Raw genomic sequence first — 21,175 nt, 5'->3', positions numbered from 1 at the left:
ATTGTAAAAACGTCGTCAGTCTCCTAGGCTATGAAATCTGGGCAAAACCTCAAAGCACATTTCATCCTCGTTTCTCTAGCGGATCTGTCTACGCAGCGACAGTGGTTATTTCCCCAATATGGAGGGTGCCTAAGGCGAGGTACACCAAGGACACACGTTAGTTCTTAACTTGGGCTAAGAATGAATTCCAAGTGAGGAAACTGCAAAGGTGAAGTGGTTTCTCCTTGCATAATGCCATGGGGTGCGTGACTCCTACATGACTTGTCACTGTCAACATGTGGCTACGGTGGCACCCGTCAGCCTTCTGCACTGTGAAGTTGCTACTTTTTCCTTTCCATTCTCTAACCTTTGGAAGTGAATAGCCAAGTCCAGTTTCCAACCCAAGGCCATATTTTGTTTACTGTTTATTCTGAAAGCACTCAAAACTTACAGAAACAGAAACACACTTCATAAGTAGATCATGTACACCTCACCACACTTTCCTATGTGATTGTCAGTGTGTCTCCTGTTCCCTGTGACAATGTGCATTTGCGTACTGCTGCTATCTAAATTGATATTTTCACTGAATCTTTCAGAGTAAGTTGTAGACATCTACCCCTTGTGCATGATCCCACCATGAATGTCCTAAGAACATGGAGTTCTTTCCTAATTGTAGGAGATGATCAATCTCAGGACATCTAACATTAACATAAACTAGTATCAAATGCTGGTGTGGAATGGAGTATCTGTACTAGCCTTCTTGCCTTAACTGTAAAACTGCACAAGATATCTAAGGCAAATGTCATCAGACATGGAGAATGAGCCACACAAGAAGGGTAGGTGATGCAAGACTGCGATCCACTCCCTGAAGGCCAAGAAACCTAAGAGGCAAGCCTCATGACAGTCCTGGACCTCTGCCCCTGGGACAGCCATTTCCTGACTGCGGACAGCCATCGACTCCAACAGAGCTCAGAGTCCCTCTGAACGGGGAGGTGGAGACCAAGGTGGAGGTCCCAGAGCTGAGTCCTGGGACCTGGAAGCAGAGCCCCAGGGACACAGGAGCTGTGAGGATATCCAAACATCATTATGGGTCCCCTAGATCCTTAAATTCTGTTCCAATAGCACAAGGCTTTTCCGGGCCTTCCCTCAACTCACATTTCTGGCTCCCTTTTAGAAACCCATGTTAAAGCAGACTGTCAAGGTCATTCCCAGTCTTCTGGCTGATAGAAAGCTTGCCAGGCTGGGGCGGGGTGGCAGAAGGAGGGACATGGTACAGAAATCAGTATTTAAAACCAGGAGAATGGGTAGTGTAAAGCAAAGCACAGCAGATGTGGTGAGAAAGTGCATGAACTACACACAGAGATGTAGTGGGGAAAGCAGTCTCGTCGCCTCCTAGAGCATGGTTTAAACCAAACTCCCAGTTGTTCAGTTGTATTTGGTGGTTACACCTTGCCACAACTCGTTCACTCCTGAGCTCTTCATTTGATTTGTTTCTTCATTGTCAGTGTACATCTTTTGGTAGAGTTTTTCAAGGAGGATTTATGGGTCTGGTTGTCCTTGGTTTGGTGATTCTTAACCTTGGATACCTATTTCAATGATCTTGAGACTGTGAAAAGCATCTGGACATCATCCTAGTCCAAGTCAACCAGCGTCTTTGAGGGCAAAATTCATGCAATGTTATTACAGAAAAAGCTCCTTAAGTTAAGTCCAATGTACAAATGATAATCTCCAAACTAACCTGAAGAAATCACATTGAGCAGGCTCTTTTGGGAAGGGCATGGAAAGTCACAGACCAAGTTCACAGAAAGTCCCAGTCAAGCCAACAGCACCTGGTTAAGAAGCTCTGTTTTCAGGTATTCCAAGTTGAGAATAGTGACTGGCTGCCTTTGCACGAGAGCAACTCGTGCAAAAAAAACCTGCATGGGTTTTTAAACATTGCTTTTCTGTCCCTTGGAACTGTGTAACTGGTGCTTCTTAAGCTTTACTGTGCATAGGGATCACGTGTGTATCTGGTCCAGAGGCAGACCTGGGCTCACTTGGTTTGGAGGCCACTGTGGCTCTACATTTCAGCTTCCAAGGGATGACAGTGCTGCTGGCTCACTGACCACACTTCTGAGTAGCAATTGTTCAAACCTTGCTCCTCTGTCTTCTGTAACAGATACTGCAAGAGAGGAATCTGGGCCATGCGAACATGATTGTATCTCCCCACAGGGTGACTTCCTTCTCACTCTTGGACAGTCATAGGATTCTCTTCTCTCTGAAATTCAGATTTAGTTAGGTTACTTGTATTAACAAAGTATAGAAGAGACTCCTACATTGGTGCTGCATTTGGCTCTGAACATCTAAGAATTTTTTTTAGTGTTGGTGCCTGTGAGGTCCAGCCTCACCAGAGTTCCAACTGTTCTTGTGGACTTCCTATAGGACTGGCAGGACACCTGGCACACCTAAAAGTGCCCATCACTTGAGGTTATTGGAATGTGTGTTCCTTACAATCAAAAGAACTTAATTAACATAATTAAAGATGAGGGATTTTAAACCATGCAGTATGAGAATAAAGACTCATAGATTACTAAGCAATGTCAATACAAAGAACTGCCTTGGAGGGTTGTTGGGGGAAAAGGGGTAAGAGCAGAGAAACCTTCTTATTTCAGTGTGCTTCTTGTATGTCACTGGAACTAGATTGATTTACAAATATATGAATAAGAGAAAGGACGGAAATGAAAAGTGATGGTTGGTACCAAAAAGGAAGGAAAGAAAGAACAAAGAATTAAAACATGTTTCCAGAAGCTATGCGAAATGGCTCAGAGCTGTAATCCAAGCTATTCCAGAAGTGGAGATCAGGTGGATCGTGATTCAAGGCCAGCCCAGCGAAAGGTTGGCAAGACCCGACCTCAGCCAAGATGGTGGAGTTCATACCTATGTCATCCCAGCTACTCAGGTCTAGATCTTTCTGGGCATGAAACGGGATGCTAGTCGAAAGATAACCAAAGCGAAAAGGGCTAACAGAGTGGCGCAAGGGGTAGACTGCCTACCTAGCTAGTTCCAGACCCCAAGTTCAAACCCTAGCTCCACGAAAATAAATAAGTAAACAAATAAATAAATATAAAAAGTGTGGCTAGATAATTCTAGACAAGCTTAAAACCAAGTAAAAGCTATAAATTAAGGAAATAGTAAGGCAAAATTTAAAACTAGGGGAATCAGGAAAAGCATATAAAACAGAAGTATAATCTGAGCTATAAAATCAGCTGGATAAAGTTTAGAGCAAAAAGGTGAACTTTAAAAGAAAACTGGAAGGTTAGAATAGCTCATCGTAACACTAAAATAAAAATGAACTCAGCTATGGAATACCTTAAAACAGATACAATTCCAAAGGAAACTGAAAGCCAGCAGGTAAGAAGATAAAAAGTGGGCTATGAGACACTAGTTTAAAACATGACAGTGGGGTTAAAGATACAGTAAAATGGCTTAAACAGATTTTAAAATCCACCAGAATATATCTTCAGAGAAGTTTAAAATTTAGAGGAAAACATAAAATTAAAAGTATTTTGAAACATTCAAGGAGTAGGGGCCTTTGTACAGGAGTCTCTCCCAAAGATAACTTTCCAGCAGAGTTGTGGTGTCTGCATTCTCTGAAGGGGCAGTGGGCATGTCACCCTCTGTCCTGGTCCTGGAGCTTCCCTTGCTCCTGTCAGCACAACAGAAAGCCTTCCTTGCAGCAGTAACCAGAGAAGACAAGACGGAGGTACAGCCAGCTCACAGCTGGACAGCACCGCCTGACCCAGGAGGAACTCCCAGCCACCAGTTGCCTCCCTCCTGGATTATCTCCTCCAAATTTAGTCCACGCTCAGAGGCAAGGGAAACTCTCAGATGAATCACCTGGGACTCAGGTTTCAATAGTTGTCTGGGGCTCTAGAGAAAAGTTTAGAGACTGGCACAAGCCCTGGGTTTTTTAAAAAGTCACTTATTTGGTAAGTGCTCATTGGGTATCTTCCCAAGTTGACTTCAGGATATGAAGAAACAAAGACCCAGGCTCACCTGAGCCCTGCACTGGCAAAAAACCCCTAAAAGATGACAGTTCAACAGACAGGCTTATTATGTTGTCTGCAGTACAAAGCGAGGGCTGGGTTTGGGCAGAGGAGGGCCACCTTTCCCTGTGCAGAGCAGGAGGGGCAGGGAGAGGGTGAGAGCAGGACCTTAGGAAGGACTGAGGGTCAGAGAGATTGTACCCTGATGGCCGAATCCTCTGGATAATGGAAGGAGTCTGGTGCAAAGCAGAGGGAGGCCTGCAAGGGGCACAGGAGGAACTAAGTGAGAGCTAAAAATAAGTAGACAGTATGACAGTCAGCAGTGAGGGCCCGTGCCCACTTCAGGAGGCGTCATCTGTGTGGCTGCAGCGTGCTGGAGACACACTTCATGACAACGCCACGTGAAGAGTCCTGATGTGAATCTGTCTGTCCTCACTGCATTTCCTCCACCTGTTTCCTAATGGCTTCAGGGCCACTTACATCAGTGGGCTTTGGGGCTCAACACTTAAAACCTCCAACAGGGACCTCAAAGTGTCCTTCTCCAGACTGAACAAGACTTACAGCTCTGCTTCATTTGTAATGACTGGTGTTCTGAGGTTCTTACAAAGAGTTGTCAACACTTCAGAAGTAGATTTCACAGAAAATCAAGATTTCAGCTTCTCTTAGAACTAGGCCATCTTGCAGCACTGAGCCTGTTTGCTGAGCTCCAGTTGGCACCATTCTCCGTGCAGCACCACGCATGTAGGAAAACTGCCAGGTCCCTGTAGCCCTGTGTAGAGCTGAACATGATGCTACAGCAAAGAGCAGGCAAAAGCAATATGGCAGTGGGGTTACAAGTGTGCAGCTCTCAGGAGTGGCAAAGCCCCAAGGGTAATGGGGACACAGGCCCCTGAGGCCCACAGCTTTAAACACTCCCACCCAGACAGAGGCAGAGCTGGCAGGTGTGGACACTGACAACCATGGAGAACTGTTTCAGAATGAAGCAGTCCTTTCCCTGCCATCTTGGAATCTCAGGTCTGTGTGAAGCACCAAACAGGAGAGCTCACAATTTCCCATCAGCTCCTGGGCAGGTGCCTTTAACTGAGATGTAATGAAAGAAAATAGTAATTTGTATCACTTCTTATGCATGCATGTTTGTGAAATAAGATGTTAATTGCCAAAATGGAGATGTAGATAAAGTGTCAGGCAGTGACTGAAACAGTGCTCCCTCAAGGAGGCACAGTTTGAACAGAGTTTTGAAGGATGAGTGTGAGGCCTCCAAGTGGAGGTTGATCAACCAAAGACAAACATTTGGGAGTGCAAAGCAACCGGGCAGACATTAAGAACTTGTGCCAGTCAAGTGTGACCAGGGTGTGGCATGCCATCTTCTGGTTGCAGGAAGTAAAGAGAGAAGAGGAGGAACCAGAAGGGAAGGTTCAAGAAGGTTCAAGTCCTTCATATGACATGGAGCCCCTGACTATTCTTTAGGATGCTTTTTGTGTTTAGAGATGAATTGTGCTGGCTGTGTGGCCCATGCCTGGAGAGAGGAAGATGGGACAAAGGACACCACATAGATTCTTGCAACAGTCTGGGTGAGGGATGATGAGGCTTGGATTGGGACAGGGGTGTGGGAGCGGAGAGGAACCTTTGATTTCAACACTCATTTATGGAGTGCTTACTCTGTGCCAGGCACTGTGCAAGGTGCTCATAAATGAAGGGGCCTTGTCTTGTTGACTAAGGGACCAATGTGACAACATCTGGCAAGGCCAGCCAATAACTGAAGCAGCTGGGACTGTCCACCGTCAGTCGAGTGTGTTCCATCCTGGGTCACAGAGGATCCTTCTCAGTTCTGCCCAGGTACTAGGGCCATGTGAGCAGTAAGATGCAACTTGTTCTGAGACACTCTTCTACAGGGATATCACACCATTCCCACTGACTAAGGGAACAGAGAAGTGGTCGGAATCTTTAACTTTCTATTTCAAAGGACTTGGTTAAATGGACTTTTTCACATAAGTTGTAATCACTTGGACTGAGGTGAAAGTGATACTGTCTCTAAGGAGCTTTCATCATGCCTCGGTATTAGATCCAAAACTTTTATGAAACAATGTTTAACCCACTTCCAGTGACACTGAATCTTTTCTATTTGCAGGTATGGACTGTTACCTGCTTCTGCCTCCTCCCCACTTGTGGACTTCTCTGTAGACTATTATTGGGTCACACAGTGCCTGGATGGCAGCAGGTGCACAGTAAGGGGTAAGAATGTGGATTCAGGACATGGAATGCGACACTGATTGCCAGAGGTGTTCCTTCATTCATCTAAAAAATGTTGATGAGGGTCAATACATATTTACTTACAGAAGATACTTGCATTGGAGGAAGAGTGAGGAGGAAGACAAAGTGCTTTGCTCATTGTAGTGAGGGAGACAAGTGACAAATTTTATGGGTGTATACACGTGTACACATCAAGGATGACCCTGCTGTGAAGAAAAGCAAGATGCAGTAAAAACAAAGGAGGGTGGAGGAGGGGGACTTTTTATATATTGCCTATGGGCTGCTTAAGGAAGGCCTCTCTGAAGAAGTGGCCTTTGACAGAGACCTTAAAAAGGCAGGGGAGGGTAGATTTTGCTACACAGACATGTCGGGGTTGAGTGTTGCAGGCAGAATAAATACATACAAATATTCTGGGAAAGAGTCAAGCGTGTCCTGTTGGAAGACGGGCAAGGTGACTAGTACTAATCCAGTGGACGGGGGAAGGAGAGAGAGCAGCAATGGCTAGGACTAGAGATTGTTCTTCCACCTTGCATTCTTTAAAACAGCCAGTTGAAAAGAAATCCCATGCGGTGGGATGCAATCATTAATTGTCATAAATAATAACTGGTTACAAAGGCCTGGGAACTTGTGAGGCTTTGTTGTAAGTTGTGAACAACGGATGAATTTGTATCCTCAAAGTCTGGTACAGAGTAGGACTTGAACCCATTTGTTCAGTGAATGTTAGAAGTTATCTTTACTTTTTCAATACTTTCAGTATTGTTATTAACTAAGGTCTCTTGCAAACAGCCTAAGGGTTTCTGAAAACGCAGTCCACAGGACGCTGTGCCCACGCACCATTAGGAGGCAAACCACGCGGCATGTACCTCATGAAGGTGTTTCACGACTGTGTCCCGGTGTCTCACTGTCCTGAGTCTGGAGGCTACCGCTCTGTGACCTCAGCAACCCGTGCACGTGACCGCCCGGGGTCAGCGACGCCGGCGACCCCTGTCCTCTCAGGCAGACCCGTGCTTACGGGGTCACTGGTGTCCTCTGCTTCTGCGACAGCGCTGGGAAAGTCATCTAAAGCATTCACCATAAACCCCAAGTTTCTGCAAACTGTCATTTTAGACAGTTTATAAACTGCATGTTGAGCAATGTCACAAAAGCAAACAAGGTGTGATGCTCACTGCAGAGAGTGGCCTCTGACCTGATCTTCCCGAGAGCAGGGCTCTGCACGTAGTTTAGTCACGTCGCAGTCCCTGTCTACACTGCTCGTTGTACAGAGAGACGCCGGCGGCGACCACCAGTCCCGCCCGCTGCTCCGCGAAGAGCAGTGCGCATGCGCCACGTGCCGGCGCCTCCGCGCCCGATTTTCGCACCCAGCAGCGGGCGGCTCCCGGCGTCTGGAGCGCGGAGGGGCCGTGCGCACCCCGAACCCGGCCCTCAGACCGGGGCGGAGGGGCAGTGCGCACTCGCGCTGGCTGGCGAGCAGGAGCCACCGCACCAAGTTGTGCCGCACCCGCCGGCCCCCGGCGTCTGGAGCGCGGAGGGGCAGTGCGCACGCGCCGGCAGCTGCGACCCAGGGCCTCGGCGTCCCGCCCCCGCTGTCCCCGCTGCCCCGGTGTCTGGCGCGCCGTGAGGCAGTGCGCATGCGCGCTGGGCCGCGAGCCGAGCCTCCGCGCCCCGCCCCCGCTCACGTGCAGCTCAGCGTGCGCTCCGACATGTGCGCACGCACGTGACCGCGCCGCGTCCGGCTCCGCGGCTCACCCCACGCGGCTGTACTTTGAACCCGGGCGTGGGAGCCGGCGGGCGGGGGAGCTCGGAGGTGACGTCATCCGCGCTTTATCGCTAGGCAACCCAGGAATGCGTCCCGCTCTCGGTCCCGGAGCTCCTGCTCCGCGGCGGATGCCATCGCCCCCGCCGCGCTTCCGCGGCCACTGACGGAGCGGGGCAGTGTCGCCGCCTCATCGCGCGCCACGCGGAGCCACGCGGCCTTCATCACTGCCCCGCCTGCTCGGTGACATGCGGGGTGCACAGGCACGCGCCAGCTAGGCAGATACGCCTTGCGCAACATGACATCGGCTTGAGAACTGAGGAGCCGGTATCTTTAAAATGTCATATTTTAGGGTTTTTTTCTGGCCGCCGTAGGTAGCATGAGTCTCCAGGAGATGGATCCAGGCTCAAGTCCTTTACTGACGGCTAATTTTCAGTCACAGCAAGGAAGCTGCAAAGCCGCATGTGGAAGCAAAATTTATTAGGGCACTATCTGGCGGATACTCAATACCTCTGTTCTGCACATAATATTCTCTGTGCACACCAATATGCAAAAGGCTCCGGACTGAAATCCTAGCTAAAGTTCACAACGCCCTAAAAATACCCTATGTGAAAAGCGTATCACGTGGTTCTCCCTCCTAACTTGCTCCGTTCTGCAAGTTTCCCCTTTCAGACTTCCTAGGTTGCTTTGGTCCCAGATTCCTTCTTTCATGGAAAAACTGTACAGGTCAAAGGGGCCCACCCAAGCACAGGTGCGGCGGGAGAAGGGACGGAAGGCTCCCCAGATCAGGTGGGGACTTCCACATCAGGAATGGCCCATTTCTGCATGACTCTAAGGTGGGTAGAGAGCAGAACTGGATGGTTCTTTGTACAGGCTTTGGAAATGCTTTCCCCAGAACCTGATGTTTCTTAGTCATTGCATGCTCTAAGCCATAATTTAGAAAACTGTTACCATCAGAATCTTTCTAACTCCACCAGGAGCTACACTCTGGCTGTAGGATGTCACGTGGACTAGCTCAGCTCCTTCCATGACAAAGCCGAGACTGTCCCCTCTTCTTTACTAAAACTCTGCTGTAATAGTATACAGAGCAGAAGACTCAGAACCAACAAATCTGATTCCGATCTTGCTTCTGTAACTTACTGAGCTATGTGACATTGCCTGAGTCCCTTGCCTCCTAGAGGTTTTGAAGATTGAGCCTCTGGATACCAGGCTTTTCCTCTAGGGCTGCCCTCTTTCTCATTTCCCCTTTGGGGACTGAGTGGAGAAGATAGATCACCGCGCCCTTACTTGAAGGGAAGGAAGTCAGCCATTGGTTTCTTTGGTGGGACAGACACGTGAGGAGTGGAGAATGTGTTGCCTGTGAGGCCCTCCTGTTTTCCCCTCTGCATAAAATGTTATTGTGGGATAAGTGATACCACATCACCCTTCGCAGCAGGAAATGTCACGACTCCCCAGTCCGTCAATGGTTCCAGTCAGCAGCAGGAGGTTCTGGTAAGAGGCAGCAGGGCAGTGGAATTTGGAGGAGATGGAAAAGTTAGGAAAGCCTTGCTCGGACTTCAAGTCAAAGATGACTGACTAAACTGTCCATAGCTTAGCACAGGATGAGGTTGGAGGCTGGGCCAGAGCCTCCTTGGAGTTGGCTCATGCACTCAGTGTCCTGCTCATTCTGTTCTAGCTCATTCTGCAGCTACCTCACCAGAGCTTGTCCAATTTAGTAACCCCACCCCCACCGGCCCAGCCCTGTATCCATCCCTGCATAGCACTAAGGTTGCGATGTAATTTATGCTAGTATGGTCCCTCACCTCCACCAGACTTTGAGATGATCTTTGATTCTCACCGCAGCATCTTGCATATGATGGAAGCAAAACAAGTTCATTTAATGAATCATAGGCTCATGAAGAAAAAGAGTGTGCTGCCATCCAGGTCTACAAACCCTCCCTGCCAGTTTCCCAGAGTGTTTTGGCTGGACCTGCACCTACACCTGTACCCACCGTGTCCAAAGCCCAGAGGCCTGGAGGTTACATACCAGAAGCAGGGGCCAGGGTCATCCATGAGTCAAATGCCACATTAGTTTTCACTGATGGCCTTGGTCCCAGTTCTTACCAACCTCAGAGAAAGAAGTGTCCATCCAGTCAAATAATTTATTTCTGACATGAGAATTGGTTTCGCTAGAATTATCATTAGCTGTGGACTAAAACCATTAGCAAGTTGCTTTGACTTTTATGTTTATAAGATAATGGAGAAATACATAAAGTATCTGAAGGCTTTTGAATAATCTGGTATGGAACATTGCTGAGATTCTAGAAATTAAAGGAAATAAAGGGAAAGTTTCCAGGGAAAAACACATCACAGATTCTACAGAGCTCCTCAGGTTCTCTCTCAGAACCTATCCATTCTAATTTTAGACACATTTCAAAGGGGTGTGGTTTGTCCCAGCCCACTGTTGGAGCAGGCACTGTGACCATCAAGAAGTGACAGCTGATAGCCTGGCTTTGAGTAGGGACTCTGAAAACCCTATAAAAAGCTGATAGAAGAACTCAACAGGAATTTGCACAAGTGCAAAAGTAATATTTATAATTATGGCCCTGAAATCTTGGGAAAAATTTACTATGCACAGTATTTTTTCTAAGATGTGAAGCTATTTACAGATATATATCATACTTTTTAGTATGTTTCCCACTAACATCTTAAAAAGAAAGACAGCATTGACCATAGAAGCTTCAGTGTGCTGAACTATTTAATAGTTCAGGAGGTACCACTGAATTTGGAATTTGAAAATATCAGCTTATTTAAAAGTATAGTTTTATATTGGGGTTTACACTGAACAAGTACAAAAAATACAATTTTGAGACAAACATATAAATCCTAGAATAGCATACTTCAAAAGAATATGCACTGTGCATGTTTTTAGTATAAATCCCATTCTAACCATGGGAAATATGTAATGATTTTCTGTCTCAATCCTCTACTTAAATTCTCCTACGAAAAGCTGAAATTTACATTTAATTTTAGCATGCACTGAAAATCCACTTTGAACTTATTTAAAATAGCATATTAAGAACAACAGGAAGACCTAGATATATTGATCTATGGTTATATATATGTCAAAAGCCCAACAGATGAAGAAAAAGGTAATAAAAAACACCAGGTTACTATCTGAAGCAAAATATCTTTATCACAGTAGGACAGTCAGCTTTTGGCATTTAATGGTTTTAATCATGAGAGTTCTGTTCCCTTCTATCTAAACTAAAAAGCTTTGGTCTGTATGTCTGGTCATGCCTTCCCTAGCTCTCCGTTGGCAGTCCTCTCCTGGACAGCTGAGGACTGCTCTGTGACAGGACAGGAGTAGGCCCTAGGCCTAGGTGCCTTCTTCACAGCTTGTGAACAAATCCCAGGTGATAAGCGATGACCACGGTTGGGGCCCAAAGTCAATAACAGAGAACTAAATAAAAAGTAGTTTCACAGTGACAGGAACTAAAACTCCAGTCACATTTACATAGCTATACTTTCTAGAGCCTTGAAAGAGTGCTTAAGTTTGCTATTAGCTGTGTGTCTGGCAGGGGAAGACATTTGTAAATTCAGTATAAAGTTTGCTGACAGATATGTGTATGTAAAACTAATCAGGACAATACTAATAAAAAGCATTATTGACTCAAGATTAGTTTTTGTCCTCAATTGGAAAAAAAAATCACACAATTTCCCACCAATTTAGCTGAAATTTCACCGCTGCAGATAGAAAAGCCTCTTCAGTGAATATATTTCAATCTTAATTCATGAAAATGAATCAATGACCAAAAATAAGACTTTTTGGATGCAATACTGACAGTATTATTTTGCTTTTCTGACTTAATTTTATCTAACTATGGTGTTTTATGGGCACTGGGACTAAATAACTGAGCTATAAAATCTGGCCCAACCCTAAAGTTTTTTATCTTATTGTACCAAAATTATACACATGCTAAAATATTTTACTATCATCTGATTTACTTTGACTCTTTTATTATGAAACTAGCATTACTACAATAACAGCAATAGAATGTAGTTGAAAAAATATTTAAATTATTGCGTTTTAGAGGGATAATCTTTCTAAATTTAACAGATTAGCAATGCTCAAAAATCCTAGCTTTCTAACGTTGATTCCCTAAGGTTAATTTTTATTTCACTTGTTTCCATGTTTGTCTGCTATGTTTTATGAGTGCTACCCTAAAAAATTCAGCTTACCTGGGCTAAGATGCTCCAGTGGGAAGTAGCTGGTTGACTGAGGGCTACAATGAGCCTAGCCATAGGTGCCGGCTATGGGAGATACATAATGTCTCAGGCTTCATTTTCCTCCTGGTAGAAAACACAGGATGCTGGACCAGCTGATCCAGGACCAGCTGAGTGTTCTTCTGGTTCTGTTTCTGATGGGCTGCAGTTGGAGCTCATAGAGTCAGCAGAGGGAGCAGTTTTTCTACATCTCACAAATCCCCCCACTGTCATCTAAACACTTTCAAAACTCAGTAGGTGGAAAAGAAACTAAAAACTGACAATCTCCATTCGTATCAAATCATAGATTTGATTACAAATTTGAGAAAAGTCTAGAAATTCCATGATAAAGTCCCACAATCGAGTCATTTCATAAAAGTTAAGAAGCCAAAAGTCTCCCAGAAATTAAGCACCCCTACGTGGTGTGCATTTAACCAGGTCCCCAGTGAAACAGAAATGCCAGATCACACAGGACAGACTATTAGATGTCACAGACATAGTGTGAAAAACCTCATTAATCATGAAAACATCAGTGAATTGGGTCTAACACAAGCCCACATGCAGGTAGTGGGGACCAGGTTTCTTTAAGATACATTGGGAGCAAGCAGGCACACATGCAGGGCTGTAGGCTTGGGAGACTGGAGCCTGTGATACACTAGGTCAATGACAAAAAGTGCTGTCTAGCTGAGAACCAAAATGACTTTCATTTTTATAGCCACAGGTAGCTTAAAACTACCTGAACAGCCAGTATGTCTCTTCTTAATTATTAGACAATCTCATATCATATATAAAGTTTTTATTCCTTAGTAAGAATTTTTAAATCACAAAATAGTATGGCAATATTTATGTAATTATGGAGTGCTGAAAATACTAGCATATAAAGATAATTTCTTGTCTGTCTTCACATACTAAACTTTTTCTAAACCAGCTGTTTTCTTGCAGACAGTATTTATTTAATAATTTAAGACAGCTTAAGCTTGTACCAAGCATAGCATTGTAACAAAGTGCAACATTTCAGCAAATCCGCCCCAAAGATACTTTAACTCAAAATATCATTAGCACGTATTTTTTCCTTCCTACAAAAATAGCATGTCAGACATCATTAATCGGATGTATTAACAACTATGTACATAAGAGCCACCTTGTAGGCTAAGAGTTTAACGTTGTTTAAACACAGCGTTTGAGGCAAAAGCAGCAGCAGCAGCTAAAAGACCCGGATATTTTCCTCACTCATAGACTGTTGTGTTTCACCCCTTACATAACATTCAAGTGAGATTTCTCACAGTGCTACCTTGGCAACAAACTAAAAATATCTAGACAAGGTCTTGGTTTAAGCCTTATTTTAAAAGCTTTCTTTGTGATTATCTGGTATCTGGTTTGGTCTCCAGAAAATACATAGACCTGGAGAGAGGAAGGCCTGGCGGGCTTACCTCCTTCCCAGCACTTGGAATCAGAACTAACCGGCTTTACGCTTCCCTGTGCTCCTGTCATCTAACCGGAGTAGAGGATAGCTCGGCTTGGACTTGTTTTCTTTTTTAGGTTCAGTGCACATTTTTTTACAGTAAGATTACAAAAAAATTAGGAACGTGATGATGGATTAAGTAATGAGTGGGAAGAGATGCATTTGGGATGTGAATATATAATTTATGATATATTACCTGTGTGTGAATTAAGCAGAATTTAAGGTGAGTCAACTGAGTCACGGTTAATTTCTCAATAAAGTGCGAGCAAAGGTACTGGGGACGATTCGGGCCTTCCTCGCCCATCTCCTCTGGCAGTGCTGACAATGGCCCAATTTGGTGTCTCTACGCAGGGCGCAACGTGGGCAGAACATCCTTGCTTGTTCTTTGAAAGCTAGATGTCTTTCAAACGCTGAATATTGCAAAATACTGAGGAGTAAGTTCATTCTCAAGACCCTCAATGTGTCTGTGGGGCCCCTCTTAAAACAGGCAGGCCAGCTGAGACACAGTCCCTGCTGGTCCCTGTCACTGCGGTCATAGGGGTCAAAGGCCCCAGCACCTTTCCCTAACCTGCTTTGTGAGCTCAGGCACAGAGCATAGCCTAACTTTCTGTAGAACAGGGTACACAGAGGCAAGGCTGGGGGGAGGTGCTTATTTAAAGAAAAGAGAACCAGTATGTGTGGCAGAGGGTCTTGCACAGAGAGGGGGTGTTAGTGTGAGGGTGGGGATGGGGAGCCATTAGCAAAACGGGAACTCCAAACCTACAAACACCTGTTTTTGTCTTTTTTTCCTAAGCCTGTGCAGCTATTGCTCGTCCTCTCTTAACCGCGTCCAGGGGGTTTGGACCTATCACTGTCTGTCACTGTCCACGCTCGGGAGGCGGCGCAGGCACTCAGGGCCCGGCCTTCCCCGGCTGTGGCTGCGGCTGCGGCTGCGGCTGCGGGGCGTCGTCCTGGGCGGCGCTCTCGGGGCGCAGGTGGGCGCGGGCGCGAGGGGGCTCGGGGCGCAGCGCCGCGGGGGGCGCCCCCTCGCGCGGCGGGAGGCCGGCGGCGGCCGCCTTCTCCGGAGGCGGCGACAGCACGGAGGACAGGCAGGGGAAGGCAGCGGCGGGGAGCCCGGGGTAGAGCAGTGGGAACGGGGCGGCGGCCGCGGCCGCAGGGTACAGATACTTCTCCAGGCCGCTCTTGTCCAGCCAGGGCTGCACGTAGGCGGCGGCGGCGGACGGCGAGAGGAAGTAGAAGGGCAGGCACAAGGGGGCGGCGGGTGGCGCGAACGGCGCGCCCCCGCCCAGCGCCACCAGCGAGCTGAGCAGCGCCGCGTCGGGCCTGAGCAGCGCGGCCGCGGGGTCGGGGCCCAGGAGCGCGCCGCCCACGCCCCCGCCGCGCGCGTCCAGCCGCATCCTCTTGGGCGCCGGCGAGTCCTCCCCGGGGGGCTCCTGCTTGACGGTGACGCGCGCCGCCGGGGCGGCCGGGGCGCCCGGGGCGCCCGGGCCCGGCTCGCGCTCCGGCCGGGCCTCCGCCTCGCCGCCGTAGCCGCTGTCCGTGTCCGTGTCGTTCTCGGCGGCGAGCTCGGCGCTGGCCTGAGTCCGCTGGATGACCGGCACGCAGTGCGCCTGCGGCTCCAGCTTGGGCCCCGCGCGCTCCAGGCAAGGGGCGGCCGAGGGCCCCGCGGGGGCGGCCGAGGGCGCGCCGGGGCCCTGGCTTAGCGCGACCTGTTGCGTCAAGAGCTGCGGCGTAGTGGGCAAGAACTGGGTGGCCACGGCGTGCAAGTGGTTGATCAGCTGCACGCAACGCGGCTCCCTGGGTGTCCAGTTCTCAAAGCGGGAGAGGTATTGCAAGACTTCTTTGGCGCATGTTTGAAATCCCGAGTGGAACGCATCCAAGTCGGCCTGAATGGGCGATTTCAGAGCTCGCTCCCCTACGATGGACCAGGGGTGAGGGCGGGGGCGGAGGCATGGAAGAAGAAGAAAAATACCGACGTTAAAACATCTGCTTATCACGTGGGCCGTGCACTGACTACAGTGACCTGGGTTTTTCCTGAGCATTCGAGTGATATAATTCACTGATTGCTGGGACAAGGCGGGTGGCGGGGGTGGGGACGGGGGGGGCTCTCCAATAGGCTGAGAAATCAAAGTGGAGAGGCGCAAACGCCACTTCAAATTAAAGTCTGATTCCTCTGAGCTGTGCAGAAAGCCTCCAGGATGCTTCGGGAAATGGGCATTTTCCAGTGAAGGGAAAGTAGAAGCAATTTCCACCAGGGAGGGTGAGCCCGGGGAAGGGGGTGGGGGTGGGGGAGTCGCTGCCCAGCTCCTCCGGGGCTGCCCCGCTTCATCAGGGAGGCTGGGCTCCCGGCACCGACTTACCATTCTGTAAAGCAATTATCTTCTGATGCTGCTGCTCGGTTAAGGCTGTTAAAGCTTTTAAGTGTTTCAAAGTCAATTCCAAGACTACCGCTTTCTCCAGATGCCCCAGTGTCTGCAGTGGTGTAAGAGACAGGGGGACACTTGGTTACTTAAAAACGCACATTTGCTTTGATTGGTCCTCCCGTCAGCACAAACGACTCCGGCAAACACTTTGAAACAAGTACTATTCTTACACTTCTTGAGCTTCCCACAAGACAGGTTATAAATGATAGGCTGGGGGGTACCCATTCTGAGATTGTGGGAAACCGTAGACTACAGCACAAGTTGAAGTCGGGCCTCTAATATTCTCATTTATTCTTATATCTCTGGGAGTCGTACCAGGCTATTAACACGCCCTCGGAGAGCAGCAAAGAAGGAAATTGTGCATCTTACTGTCAGTTTCAGATGTTCAGGTAGTAAATCTTTCAGCTGGGCAATGCATTCATTAATTCGATCTCTTCTCTTCTTTTCTATTAATCTGTGCGGCAATTTGTAGGTATCCTTAATATACGAGTGGTGGAGGAGAGAAAGCAGTAGGTAAACATTGGCTCATTCGCTTACTGGGTGGTTGTCACCCCACCCCTCAAAACACACTATCTGATAAACTATACCCAAGAAGCCTCTTTCCTCTAGACTGTTCGGAGGTGCAATTTAAATTCAGGTACGATGCTTCATATCCCCCTGAGAGTACCCAGCAAGCCACTTAAAATTCCCAACCGGAAAGCTCAGAGCCGGAATATCTCTGCAGGCAGACCTCCACCGTGAAATCGATGGTCCTAATTAACTATCCAGGCAGGTTATGAGAAACTTACCTTGCTGTCGTCTCGCTTCATACTCCTTTTGGGTTTACACATATACAAAGAGGAATAGTCCAGTCTGCAAAACAGAAATCCAGCATCAGGCACCCATTCCGGGAGGAGCTCTGCCCTCGCCCGCTCCATACCACTTTCTGGAGAAGAAAAAAAAAAAAAATCCGAACCGAAGCCCAGACAGATATTCGCAAGGGTGCGTGCACCTTACCCTATAAAATCCCTATGGTCCAGTAACTGTCTCTCTTGCAAATGAGGGATTCCTTCGTCCATGTTTAAACGCTGTCGTTTCCCCCTGCTTCGATTTTTGGGGCTTTGCTCTATACGATCTGTGGGACGGTAGCCTCAGAAGATCTTGGGGGGACCTGTGCGTCTCCAGTCTCTCTGGCTCTCTCTCTTCCGTGCAGTGTGGAAAGTGTGAAGCAGTTGGCCCCCCGCCGCCCCGCGCTCGCTCGCTCGCACACACGCGCGCACACGCGCACACTCGCGCGGCCCCACTGCGCTGGGAGTTTGCTCTCACTCCGGGCAGTGTTTGGCCACAGGGCACGCGCGTCGCCGGCCAGACCAGCACCCAGCTCACGTGCGGAACGTACCATCCACGGTCCAGCCCGGAGGGGGGCGGGAGAGGAGGGGCCGGGCCGGGAGGGGGCGTCGGGAAAGGCGAGCGGCGGGAGGGGGCGGGGACACCTGATCAGGGCCACCGGAAAGGAAAAACAACTTGGGCCACGCTCTTCATCTTCCCCGGGGCGACGCAGTCTGCAGGGGGAGGGGCGGGTGCGGGGCAGCCCGGGCTTCCTTGGCTTGGGAGGAAATGCGGCTCCCTGCGCTCGGCAGCCTTTTGCAGTGCAGGGAAGTGAACGCGGCTTTTGGCTTTTCCAGCGATTGCGTTGTCGGTTTGGACCAGAGGAAGGAAAGAAAGAGAACCAGCGGTGGGTAAACTTCAGTCCCCGAAGCAAATTTTGGAGACTTGTTTGCTCACTGCTCTGTGGCCTGGGGGGGTGACCCCTTGGAGCTGGTCGGATGTAGCCCCGAAAAGGAGGTTGAAATCCTCTCCTTGAAGGATTTAAGAGAGATGAAAATGTAGTCACTGGGTCAGACTGTCGCATTCCAAGTGTCTTTGGGCGACACAGTGTCCCCGGGCCACCCAAACTTCCCGCAGCAGCCGGAATTGCGGTGCCACTAATCACAGCAGTCGATGACGACGTTTGGGGCCTCCTGGCTCCCGGAGGAGAGAGCGGGGGTGGGGCGGGGAGTGAGGGCGGGTGGCACCGAGGGGCTGCCACCGGCCAGCAGTGCAGCATTCATCACTGGCCCGCTGGGCTCCGACGCCCCCTGCGCCTGCGGTGACGCTGCGTTCCTCCTCTGAGCTCCCCTCCCCCTCCCTGTGCGATAAGCCACGCCGGGAGTGTGCCGAGCCCACGTTTACTACCGCTGGCACCTCCAGAGCCTCCCTCCTTAATCCGGTCTCAGACGGGTACCAGCACAGGGCCAGCAACGTGATCTGACCTGCCGCTCCTGCCACATCACTGCGCTCAGAGCCCGTGCGCGCGCGCGCTCGCTCGCCCTGCACCCGGCGCTCGGCGCGGAGCCGCAAGGCCGGCGCAGCCGGGCTCCCTGTCCCCGAGCCGCCCGGGATGGTGACACACCGCTAGGGGACAGTTCCCGGCGGCACCCGGAGATGCGCGCTGCCCACGCTGCCCCGCGCAGCGGCCCCGGCGCCTGCGAGGCCAAGGGCGCGTCCCACGCCGCTGCAGCTCGGTCTGCCGGCGGTGAATGGAGGGCAAATAGGTGTGTGCGTGTGCGTGCGTGATCTCATGGCTGCACATACATAAAGCCCAGGCTGTTTTGCAGTCTCTCCGGAGCATTAATTATCGTCAATGGCACGTGAATCAAGAGAAGCGCACCGAATACACCATGCACTGGGGCGCAGCAGGGACCCGGGCGGTCGCTACGTGTCCCCCGCTTGCCCCCGCTTGCCCCGCCAGGTTCGGGTTCCGGGGACTGATCTGGGTCGCGGGAAGCGGCGGCGGGGAGGAGGTCACGTGGCCGCGGGAGTCGCCTGTCCTCCCGCCTCCCGCCCGCGCTGCTGCAGTCTCCAGAGTCCGAGGCGGAGACGCGCGCCGCGTCTGGCTTCGTGACTCGCGCGGCGGTGGCCCAGGCGCACCCAGGAGTGAACAGCCGGCTGCTCTCGGCCTGAATCCTCCTGGAAGGTCTCCCGACTTCCTCAAATAGGACGACGTGTTTTGCATCAAACAGGCAATTTAATCGTGAAGATCTTGAAAGAGTAGTTGAACATTGTGCCTCCCTCCTGTCTCCCAGTGGTTGGATAGTTAATTCCCTTCGGTGGGGAGGAAAGTTGGAACCCTAAAGCGGCATATTCCTGCAGTGCTGTACCATCTTTCCCTTCTAGTTCTTAATCGTCCAAAAAGTGGGGTTGAGGGATGCCGTTAAGGGGAACAATTTAAAAATTGAGACAACAGCTCCCTTTACAGGTTCTGAATGTTTGGAGTAGGTTGGGGGTGCGAACATACCCTTTACTGGAACGATGACAGCTAGAGTATTTAGTGCCAATGAAGTGAAGACTGGTGGCTGCCTTTTGGCTTTGTCTGTAGAGCAGAGGGAGACACAAGGCAGCCATCTGACACAAGGATCCTTAGGGACCATGTCTGGGGTAATTTCTAAAACAGGTTACAACAGGAGGAAGAGGGACAGGAGCCTTGAGGATGGGGGAGGGGTGAAAGGAGCATGTAAACCAATTTAAAGATACCTGAGGGCCGTTGTTGCCAGTGTAGCCTTTTTCTGACACCAGTTTCTCCTCCTGTCTCCAGATAAATTCCTTCTGTGAATGACCTCATCTTCCATGCGCCATTGTCTTTGCTAGTCTTGATTCTCCTTTCTCTTTTTTCTCCTTTTCCCTTTCATGCCCATCTTTTTACTCACTTCCCTTTTTCTTGCCTTCTTTCTTTTCCCTTCTCCTCTATTTTAAATGTCTGCTTCTGCCTTTTTCCTGTTAGCTTTTTGTCTATTTTCCTGATTGTGTTTTGCTCTTTTTCTTGTCTTTCACCCTGCTGACATTTTTTGCTTACCTTTTGCCTTTGAATAACTCCTCCTTTTCTTTCTTAAGCTCCTATCTTCTGATATCAGGTGTAGTTTGGTGCCACCAAATGTCCCTCTGCTGCAAGAAGGGTCAAACAATACCTAACAACTATATAGCATTTAGGACCAAAGTACTAGACTCCATTCTAAGGATTTTTCATGCATTAACTCATTAGCCCTTGCCACAACCCTGTAAGGTAGGTACTATAATTGTCTCTATTCTTCAGACAAGAAAATCCTTCCATAGTGAGATTATGAAGTGTGTCAAGGGTCCCAGAGCCAGAACTTCAGCCAGTGTGCTCCCCAGTCTCACCCGTTAGTGCCACTCCTGGATGTGAATAATGAGGGCTGAGGTCAGATGTTCACTAGCTGCATGAGGAGTTTCTCTATTTACAGTATGAGTGCACGTTTGTTGTATGTATATGGGGAGGGTTAGAAGAGAGATGGTGAACAGAGAGATGTTGACATTGGAGTTGACGGCAGAGAAGGGAAGTTATGACAAGAGTGGCAGTCTTTCAGTATGTCATGACTCATTCTGTTGGCATTTAGCGCTATATTGATTCAGGTCCAAATATCCTGATTAGCAGTTGTAACTTCATACAGGTGTAGCGCTGGAAGTTCAGTTTAGAAAAGGCTGAGGGCACCCTCAGCCCAACTGTTCACCATCACCACTGAGCAAACCAAGCCAAGTCTGATGTGAAGGCTTGACGTGAGAAATGGGAAAACTTCACCTGTGATGAGGTCAGAAAGGGAAATTTTCCTATCTGACAGAGGAGCAGAAACTGGACTGACCTCTTTGGGTATGTTTAAAAATAGATCGAGTCTTATCTTTTTAGGAAGGCTCAGTGCATCCTGCCGAAAGCCAAGAGAATACAAAATGAACACAGTGCCCCTTTGAGCTTATAATTAAATAATTTTGTGATGCCTTACTTCCAATAAAAGATACCCACCTTTCTCCTTTTTACAGGTCAGAGGGAAGCTGCTGCTTCTTCTTTTTTTTTTTTTTTTTTTTTCTTTTTCTTTTGGTAAAGCAGGAAAGTCACTACCTACAGACAGTAATGTGAGGAAATCTTTGGCCCAGAGTCTCCCACCCCATAATGATTCTAAGCCCCACACTCATCAAACTCAGACTGTGGCTTTTGAAGGTCTTGTCTTGC

At 48.9% G+C, this 21,175-nt stretch overlaps 1 protein-coding gene and 1 long non-coding RNA gene across 2 annotated transcripts; one reads left to right on the top strand and one right to left on the bottom strand.

Moving 5' to 3' along the window:
* Positions 1-5,729: 5,729 nt before the first annotated feature.
* Positions 5,730-7,178, top strand: LOC141424019 (uncharacterized). The gene is made up of 3 exons (XR_012448810.1): positions 5,730-5,840; positions 6,133-6,236; positions 7,041-7,178. It is a non-coding gene; the product is annotated as an uncharacterized lncRNA (long non-coding RNA).
* Positions 7,179-12,538: 5,360 nt separating this feature from the next.
* On the bottom strand, positions 12,539-18,510 carry Bhlhe41 (basic helix-loop-helix family member e41). The gene is made up of 5 exons (XM_020164707.2): positions 17,134-18,510; positions 16,926-16,989; positions 16,507-16,614; positions 16,075-16,186; positions 12,539-15,629 (listed from the first exon to the last, which is right to left on the bottom strand). Exons 1-5 carry the CDS (start codon positions 17,193-17,195, stop codon positions 14,605-14,607), a joined length of 1,371 nt encoding a protein of 456 aa, XP_020020296.2. The 5' UTR covers positions 17,196-18,510; the 3' UTR covers positions 12,539-14,604.
* Between the last annotated feature and the right edge of the window lie 2,665 nt (positions 18,511-21,175).

The sequence above is a fragment of the Castor canadensis genome, chromosome 6 (assembly GCF_047511655.1).
Source record: "Castor canadensis chromosome 6, mCasCan1.hap1v2, whole genome shotgun sequence".
In the NCBI taxonomy this organism is placed as follows: Eukaryota; Metazoa; Chordata; class Mammalia; order Rodentia; family Castoridae; genus Castor; species Castor canadensis.
Note: the sequence above shows the minus strand (reverse complement) of the source record. Positions and strands in the feature narration are given on the sequence as shown.

What these genes read in the sequence shown, in the direction of transcription:
- Bhlhe41 (XM_020164707.2), bottom strand. Translation starts at nt 17,195, where the DNA reads ATGGACGAAGGAATCCCTCATTTGCAAGAGAGACAGTTACTGGACCAT. An exon ending in TGAAGCGAGACGACAGCAAG is followed by an intron (nt 16,615 to 16,925) that starts GTAAGTTTCTCA and finishes TCGTATATTAAG; the next exon opens with GATACCTACAAATTGCCGCA. An exon ending in CTGAACATCTGAAACTGACA is followed by an intron (nt 16,187 to 16,506) that starts GTAAGATGCACA and finishes ACACCACTGCAG; the next exon opens with ACACTGGGGCATCTGGAGAA.